The following is a 9,580-nucleotide window of genomic DNA, read 5'->3' on the forward strand; positions in this document are numbered from 1 at the left end:
TAGAAAATATTCACAAATGTGTAGATTGATATTTGCACACATTTGAACACAATGACAGCTGCAAGCGCGTAGTGCAACATTTCCTCGTGTATATTTTTTTCCTCGTGTTCATTTTCCATCAAAACCACACCTCAGTGATTACAAACTCTCCAATCGGTCGTTGCAGCTTCACATGTTATCACATACAATGGGCTCTCTCGCGTCACACAGCGGCGAGTCCGCGCACATCAACACTTCTTGCGATACATTTGGTGCAAAACTAATTTGCACCTGTGGACTTGGTCTGTGGAGCTCTGAGCCAACAGGACGGGGGGGACAGCCGGGTTTCTATCGCCTGATGAGGGACAACTCTGTCCGGCTTATTTACGTAGCATGGAAGCTAGCGTTAGCTAACTAGGAGCCAGCCCGCTTCTAAATACTGCAAATGCCCTTTTAAAAGTGTTGAGATAATTAAAAGGTATTTACAGTATTTCGAAGCGGGCTGCCTGCTAGTTAGCTAACGCTAGCTTCCATGCTACATAAATAAGCCATGCTACCATGCTTCCATTGTATATAGATTGCAAATTTTATTTTTGCAATAGCAGATTTTATTTTTACAGGTGCAAATTTTAACACACAAGTTCAGATTTTTTTCGTTCTGCAAGTTCTCACATGGTATTCTCCAAGCTCTCACCTTTTGCACCATATTTCCCTTCATATGTATATCCGTTTGAAAACCAGAAGGGTCCTACAGTACCTCTGGATCTCAGGCACCGTCATAGGGATGAGGTTGTCGAACTGGGCTCTGTGTAGAGGCGGTAGCAGGAGCCCGACTCCCTCCTGCCCAGCCCGACCTGCTCGCTGCCGCCTGGGCTTTAGAACCCGCTGCACGGCCAGCACCTCCAGCCCGCTGTTCGACAGCCGCGCGCACAAACAAACGCACGCACGCACGCACGACGCACGCACGCACGCCACACACACACACACCCCACCACACACACACACACACACCACACACACACACACCAAACACACACACACACACACACACACACACACCACACACCACACACACACACACACACACACACACACACACACACACACACACACACACACACACACACACACACCACACACACACACACACACACACAGCAGACCAGAGCTAAATAACCAAACCAAAAAACACAATAACTGGAAAGAAGTACAGAAATATTATCAACAAACTGAATGTACTGAAATGTGCCCGCCGGCCAAACATATTTCATGACTTTGTGGGCATGTCTGAAGTTCTACCATGGACTCTGTAACTTGGTTGCCGTGGTTACCTTGTTTTAAGCCATTCTAGCGTGGTATAGAAAGCCTGCAGGGAGACTCAAATCCATTTGGGCCAGTTCTCATTAATATTCAACCAGCTAAGCTGCTTGACTCTGATTGGCTAACAGCTAGCCAATGAGAGCCTGGCTAACAGCTCCTCCACTGTCAAGTAAAATCTGAAGTGTTGTGAGATGATTAATGAGTTTGGAAGGAAGAAGCAAAGTTTAGCTTGACAAATGATTTTTTTTTTGACTTTTTGACTTTTTTAGGCCTTAAAGAGTTATTTGAATGAAACCACCTGAGAGGCACTCCGTCCTGTCAACTCAAACATCTGGAACACGACAACGGGCCTACAACTAGACACTGCTTTTTTGAAAAAGCTAACAGACCAAAAATGTTAATGGGAATCACTGATTTAATCTTAACCAATGCATTTCATTTTAAAAGTTTTTCAACAGTTTTGTCAAAACTTAATCCGGAAGGTAACTGGTTATTATAACTGTCAAGTAAATATAGTGATGTACAATATTTTCCCATGAAATATAGTGGGGAAGAAATACAAAGAAAATACTCAAGTAAAATACAAGTCTCTCAAAATTGTACTTAAATACAGTACTTGAGTAAATGTACTACTGGTCTGATAAAAACCTGTTGGCCTTTTTTCTTTTTAAAGGCCCTAGTCCTGATTAGGTGTTCCATGCTTCAATAAGAATGCTGTGTTGAAGGTTTTACTGTGTGTGAAGACACAACCATCTAACCTGGGTTGAAACGCTTGGCCTTCACCATCCCCGTGTCTATGACGAACTTGATCCCAGAGATAGTGACCGACGTTTCGGCGATGTTGGTTGAGAGGATGACCTTCCTGCTCCCCTGAAGAAGGAGAAAAGGAGAACATTCAGTATGAGGTATACAATAATAGAGAATTATATTACAATACACCCAGCTGATAAAACAAGGCACCATGGTGTGGCACTTCTGCCTTTAAAGGTCCCATGGCCTGAACAGTTAACTTTATGAGGTTTTTTAACATTAATATGAGTTCCCCCAGGCTGCCTATACAGACTTCAGGTACAGTATTAGGGACCACTAAGGTCTATATAAAGAAGACTTCAGATACAGTATTAGGGACCACTAAGGTTTATATAAAAGAGAGACTTCAGATACAGTATAGGGACCACAATAAGGTCTAGATAAAGAGAACTTCAGATACAGTATTAGGGACCACTAAGGTCTATATAAAAGAGACTTCAGATACAGTATTAGGGACACTAAGGTCTATATAAAGAGACTTCAGATATACATTAGGGACCACTAAGGTCTATATAAAAGAGACTTCAGATACGTATTAGGGGACCACTAGGTATAATAAAGAGACTTCAGATACAGTATTAGGGGACCACTAAGGTCTATATAAAAGAGACTTCAGATACAGTATAGGGACCACTAAGGCTATATAAAAAGGACTTCAGATACAGTATAGGGAACACTAAGGTCTATATAAAAGAGCCTTCAGATACAGTATCAGGGACCATAAGGTCGAATAAAGAGACTCAGAACAGTATTCAGGGGACCACTAAGGTCTATATAAAAGAGACTTCAGATACAGTATTAGGGACCACTAGGCTCTATATAAAGAGACTTCAGATACAGCAAAACTTTAGGGGGACCACTAAGGTCTATATAAAAGCATCCAAAGAGCACCATGTCATGGGACCTTAAAGCTAAAACATGTCTGGCATTGCCACAGACTGTTGTCTTTACCTTGGGCGCTGGCTGGAAAACCCTGAGCTGCTGCGTTGGGGGCAGCGATGCGTACAGAGGGATAACTACAATGGGACCACAGCCGTCGGGCAGATGCTTGGAGATGTCCCGGCATGTCCTCGCCAGAGCCTCAATCTCCTCCTGACCCGTCATGAAGACTAAGATGTCATGGGACGGAGGGGCTTCCTGTGTGCAAACAACCAAACCGTGTTCTGTTCCGGTGTACAGGAGGATCATCATCACAGTATATGAACACGCACCCAGGGAAGCTGTGACCCACAGGTTTGAGTTTAATGATCACAGACTTGGACTCAAGTTACTGTTTTGACCACTTGGACTTGTAATTTAATAGTCTTTATCCACAATGTTTCACTTCCAAAATTCCGCCAGATTTCACTCTTGTTGGCCAGATGTTACATTCCGCTTTCTTTGTGTTATAATTCTAACCTCTGGTAGATTTCTGAGGACTATGGTTACCTGGTCCTCAGATCTCTGCAGGGTAAATCCAGACAGCTAGCTAGACTATCTGTCCAATCTGAGGACTATGGTTACCTGGTCCTCAGATCTCTGCAGGGTAAATCCAGACAGCTAGCTAGACTATCTGTCCAATCTGAGGACTATGGTTCCCTGGTCCTCAGACCTCTGCAGGGTAAATCCAGACAGCTAGCTAGACTATCTGTCCAATCTGAGGACTATGGTTCCCTGGTCCTCAGACCTCTGCAGGGTAAATCCAGACAGCTAGCTAGACTATCTGTCCAATCTGAGGACTATGGTTACCTGGTCCTCAGATCTCTGCAGGGTAAATCCAGACAGCTAGCTAGACTATCTGTCCCCCCCCTTTCATCCGTGCCTGAATCTTGTTTTGTTTTGTTGTGCATGGTTCTTATTATCTTCCTGCCCTGTAAAGCGGCTTTGACTCATGAAAAGCGCTATATAAATTCAAATTATTATTATTACCATAGTATAGTATGTCAAAAAAAGTCATGCTATAGTATGACTTAAATAAATCACTATCATACTTATATTAGTTATACAAACTAGCCAACCATTGTATTAGATGGGCTGCTAATACCTTGCCTTCTCTCTTTATAAAGACCTGATGCTACAGGTAAGAGTGCTTTATCTTAAAAAGAAATTGGGACTCAACTCCCAAAATATAACTCAAGACTTAAGACTTGGACCAAATGACTTGAGACTAACTTGGGACTTAAGCGAAGATGACTTGGTCCCAACACTGATAATAATGCCAAAGGAAAGATAGTCTATTGTTTTGGCTTTTATTCAAATTAGAAATACACCAGATTACACATGAGTGATTAAATAGCTAGGGTCCCTTGTACTCAACTGCAATAAAAAACACATTACAGTAGAGGAACTCAGACTTCACTAACCCAGTACACCTGTTAAGACTTTTCTTTCAGTGTACCTGATGGATCTGGAAGATGGAGACCAGCGCAGCCTGCAGGTAGTCTGACTGGGGCTGCTTGGTGTAGTAGATCTGAATGGGATGCTGCCTGCCCTCCAGGTACAGTACAGGTGACTTGTTAAAGTACTCCGAGAACAAATCCACATCCATCGTGGCAGACATCACTATGACCTGTGGCGGGTTACACATAACAAGGAAGCGTCGGTTTGGGTGAATAGAAGGAGATGCTTCAAAACATCAACACAGCAGAGGCAGAAAATCAGCATCTAGAAATTAATCATAGAAGCTTTTTTTTTTATCTCATGAGCCCATGCAGTGAAGGGAACAGCCCAGTGGAAAATATCTCAGTGAAGAGAAATGGAACTCCACCTTCAGGGGAATCTTATTAAGTTCTCTGCGCCGGCGTTGAGCCGTCTTGACCACGCCAAACAGCACATCAGTGTGCACGGTGCGCTCGTGAGCTTCGTCCAGGACCACCACGGTGTAGCGCAGCAGCAGGGGGTCTCCGATGGCCTCCCGCAGAAGCATGCCGTCCGTCATGAACTTCAGCTTGGTCTCGGAGGAGGTGACGTCCTCAAAGCGCACAGTGTAACCAACCTGAAACAGAAGTGTGTTGATTTCCTATAAACAGCCCGACTGATGAAGTCCCGATACTTCTACATCTAGTTGGGGTGGGAATTGATTCAAATTTGTATCCTTATTTTTCTTTGCAACGATTTTTAAAAACAATAATTATCCCTTGAATGAATATATATATATATATATATATATGTGTGTGTGTGTGTGTGTGTCTGGCAGTAGCTTAGTCCGGACCAGAGTACCGAGTGTGGGCAGGTAGCTGGAGAGATGCCACTTCACCTCCTGGGCACTGCCAGGTGCTCTTGAGTGAGGCATCGTGCCCCCCCCAATCCCAGTATTGCGTTTGCGAACCATATCGCAAACGAAATATCAGTCAAAATAATCCCAATTACACATTTTCCTCATATCGTTTAGCCCTAATTGAAGCTTATATCTCGCAACAGACTAAGCAGAGATGAGGGGAACCGGTCTGTGGTGCGTACCAGCTTGCCGAGCGGAGTCCTCTTCTCCTCTGCCACTCTTCCCGCCAGCGAGACAGCAGCCACTCGCCGGGGCTGAGTGATGGCGATGATGCCTGCTCGTCCTATGCCGGCCTCATACAGATACTGGGGGATCTGGGTGGTCTTCCCAGAGCCAGTCTCCCCTGATGAATGAGAGACAATGGGTTAAGTTAGACATAAATATGTAGAGTAGAAATGACATTCACGGAGCATGATGTTCACCTACATGGGATATACAACGGACTCAGTTGGGGAAATAATTCAAGCTATAACAGTCATTTAAATAGGCTTTACTGCTGTGAATCTGTTTGAATTTCTTGAAAAGTAATAACTTAAAACATAGCTGTATCGATATTGTGATATGAGACTAGATATTCTATGTCATAGATTTTGGATATCACAATATAGCATGAGTGGTGTCTTTTCCTGGTTTTAAAGGCTGCATTACAGTAAAGTGATGTCATTTCCTGTGTGACCAGACTGCGGTAACTGATCTATTATTGGTCTTTACCCACTTAGTCAATGTATCCACATTATTGATGATTATTTATCAAAAATCTCATTGTGTCAATATTTTGTGAAAACACCAATAATCAAGACTACAATATAGACAGTTGATGTGGCGATATGAAGGTGTTTGGTCAAAAATATCGTGATACTTGATTTTCTAGAATAGAATAGAAGACCTTTATTGTAATTATACACAAGTGCAGTACCTGAGCAACCCCTTTTATACTATATATTATAAAGTATAGGTAAAGAAAAGAGAGAGAGAGGGGGGACCTGGTGCACAGTCCTGAGTTCTGAAAGCAACTATATACATACATAAAATAGCATATCGCCAAGTCTTAACTGTAATATTACACAACTGACAACATTCTTCTATTTCAAAGTGGATGTTCATGTTAATTGAGTGGTTTTCTTTTTTTTTTAATATTCAATATTCCCGTGTACAAATCTTATAAGCACACAACATTTCTCCCACTGATCCAACCTGAAAAGTCAGCATTCCAGTGCAACATGAATAAAAGTGCAGAAGAAGAAATGAGAGCAGATGCTAACGTTGTAGCCGCATTAGCTGAGCCGTGGACGTTACCTATGAGGACGGCGTTGTGGAGCTGTCTCAGCTGGTTGAGGAGCTGAGGTTTCGCCTGGTAGATCGGGAGCTGTCTCCTCTGGACGTCTATCGGCGTGCTTCCATGTCCCTTTCTCGGCAGCAGCATTCCAGGTTTGTTCCTCTGTTGACGGAAGAAAACGGACCCCGGCTTGAATCTTTTAGCCGGAGGAGGGTCGGGCTCGTTGGGCATGGTCTAGTAGAAGTGACTCTTTTTTTTCCTGAGATTTTTTTTCAATGTTAAAAAGAACCAAAAAAAGTAGTTTTCATGTTCACTGACAGACGAACAAGCGTCACTGCGGATGTTTTGCTAGCTCTGCAAAAAAAAATGTCCCCACGTGGTTTAATTCGGCGCAGACGTTTGACGTCACAGAATGGGTGTAAAAAAACTATGGTAAACGTCATAGACAGTTAAAGAAATGGACCACCAGATCCCGTTGTTCTCAAAATGTAACCATAGACAGTTAAAGAAATGGACCACCAGATCCCGTTGTTCTGGACGGAGTGAAGTCTATTATTATTATTTTTTTTTTTTTTTTGTATTATTTTATTTACAAAGAACAGTTACATAACCAAAGCCAGAGGTGCATAAACAGAAAAAAATAGATATATAAATCAAAATAAATAAAAGTTAAAAAAAAAGTGTAGTGCAAACCATGTCCAATGTATCACCGATACATGAAAAACCTATCAAACACAATTCCAGTCTTAATTGCCTTCTTGTTCTTAATGCCTCTTATTATTTATTATTATTATAATTATATATCTTATGTGTCGCTGTATTGTTGCAGTTCTTGAAAGAAATGTTCAAAACATGGTTTGGAGTCCACCCATTTTTTCTTATGAATGTGGAATTTTCCCAATAACAACATTAATTGAATAAAATAAACAACATCTTTATCTTTCTCACTGTCTTCAAAGCAAATCAGAATATCTTTATCTTTAAATGGAATTGATTGCGGAGTGAAATCTATTAGATCAGAAGCTCTTTTCCGGTGATGCTCCAACTAACCTTGAAGACGTAGATGTGAGGTGAGCAACCTGTCTGAAAGTTGGAAGTCTTCTGGTAGCTGTGCAAGAGAAATCTCAATCATTCCCAATCAGCAGAGACGGAGAGGTAGGTATATGTTAGGAGATAACATAGGCACAGGCTAATTACTGCTAACTAACATGCTAGTTAACATTAACATAGGTTCAGGCTAATTACTGCTAACTAACATGCTAGTTAACATTAACATAGGCACAGGCTAATTACTGCTAACTAACATCAAAGTGTCGCCAAAACGAATGGCAGTCTATGGGATGCTAACGGCGGTTGATGGCTTCATATCAATAAAATGGCGCCATGGGAGCTACGCTTATGGCGGTTTTCCACTGCGTGGTATCTACTCGACTCGCCTCGACTCTACTCGCCTTTTTTGGTTTTCCATTACGAAAAAAAGTCCCTGGGACCTGCTACCAGGTACTTTTTTTAGTACTACCTCAGTCGAGGTTCCAAGCGAGCTGAGGCGATACCAAAAGGTGACGATGAAACCTGCAGACTGCTGGTTGGTCGGATCACTGCGTTTTTAGCAGACAAGAGTGCGGAGTGTGTGTCCACAACAAACGGGACATTTAAAGAGGTGAGACTGACCAACTTGGTAAAGGACTGTCCGGTAACCTCATACACATGCCTCATGTACATCCATGTTGACAAAAGCTTATTGGTGTGTCATGGTGTTCAAATAACCCCCTTTGATTGCAATGTTATTACTATATTTGTTTCCGAAATATTAGTCATCTGTCTAAACTATCTCTGTTTCAGATGGAAAGGAAAGATGCCTAAAGAAAAACTAATTAGATAAAGAACTAAAGGGAAATGCAGTGTTTTCACATGTTTGCATTTACTGTGTCATAATTAAATAACAAAAACTAAATAATAACAGAATATTAAAGAATGTCCATGCTACATTCAATCAAGATAAAATCACAATACTGAAAGGTGCATGGCACTTCAGCATCGTCCAGCAGAGGACAGCATGGACCTGCCAGTACTAAATGCAAAGCACTGGCATGAGATTTCATGAGGAGCTTGGTGCATGCAAGGAACAAAGTCTGTTTTATATAGACCTTAGTGGTCCCTAATACTGTACCTGAAGTCTCTTTTATATAGACCTTAGTGGTCCCTAATACTGTATCTGAAGTCTCTTTTATATAGACCTTAGTGGTCCCTAATACTGTACCTGAAGTCTCTTTTATATAGACCTTAGTGGTCCCTAATACTGTATCTGAAGTCTCTTTTATATAGACCTTAGTGGTCCCTAATACTGTACCTGAAGTCTCTTTTATATAGACCTTAGTGGTCCCTAATACTGAATCTGAAGTCTCTTTTAAATAGACCTTAGTGGTCCCCTAAACTGTATCTGAAGTCTTTTTATATAGACCTTAGTGGTCCCATACTGTATCTGAAGTCTCTTTTTATAGACCTTAGTGGTCCTAATACTGTACTCTGAAGTCTTTTTATATAGACCTTAGTGGTCCCTAATACTGAACGAGTCTCTTTAAATAGACCTTAGTGGTCCCTAATACTGTATCTGAAGTCTCTTTTATTAGACCTTAGTGGTCCTTATACTGTTCTGAAGTCTCTTTTATATAGACCTTAGTGGTCCTAATACTGTATCTGAAGTCTCTTTATATAGACCTTAGTGGTCCCTAATACTGATATATGAAGTCTCTTTCCCAAAATTCAGTCTTGGTGCAGAATTCCAGCCACTAGATCCAGCCCCACAATGAGCTTTCCTTAGTATGTGCGTAGTAGTATTTCTGAGTCTGTAGCTTTTGAGGAGGGGGGGTCAAGGTGGAGGCTGGGGGTGTGGCCTTGGCCAACTTATGACCACATAAAGGGCAAGATTCCAGATCGGC

The 9,580-nt window shown here is 41.8% G+C and overlaps 1 protein-coding gene across 1 annotated transcript in view; it reads right to left on the bottom strand.

Annotated features, from left to right (window-relative positions):
* The window catches only part of dhx33 (DEAH (Asp-Glu-Ala-His) box polypeptide 33), a 10,164-nt gene extending 3,292 nt beyond the window's left edge, over nt 1–6,872 (bottom strand). The window contains exons 1-7 of the mRNA XM_032533690.1: nt 6,662–6,872; nt 5,548–5,708; nt 4,856–5,083; nt 4,487–4,657; nt 3,061–3,246; nt 2,058–2,169; nt 737–893 (exon numbers count right to left, since the gene is read on the bottom strand). Of these exons, the coding sequence (XP_032389581.1) occupies nt 737–893; nt 2,058–2,169; nt 3,061–3,246; nt 4,487–4,657; nt 4,856–5,083; nt 5,548–5,708; nt 6,662–6,872 (1,226 nt within the window). The remainder of the gene's footprint in view (nt 1–736; nt 894–2,057; nt 2,170–3,060; nt 3,247–4,486; nt 4,658–4,855; nt 5,084–5,547; nt 5,709–6,661) is intronic.
* Between the last annotated feature and the right edge of the window lie 2,708 nt (nt 6,873–9,580).

Source organism: Etheostoma spectabile, chromosome 13 (assembly GCF_008692095.1).
Source record: "Etheostoma spectabile isolate EspeVRDwgs_2016 chromosome 13, UIUC_Espe_1.0, whole genome shotgun sequence".
In the NCBI taxonomy this organism is placed as follows: domain Eukaryota; kingdom Metazoa; phylum Chordata; class Actinopteri; order Perciformes; family Percidae; genus Etheostoma; species Etheostoma spectabile.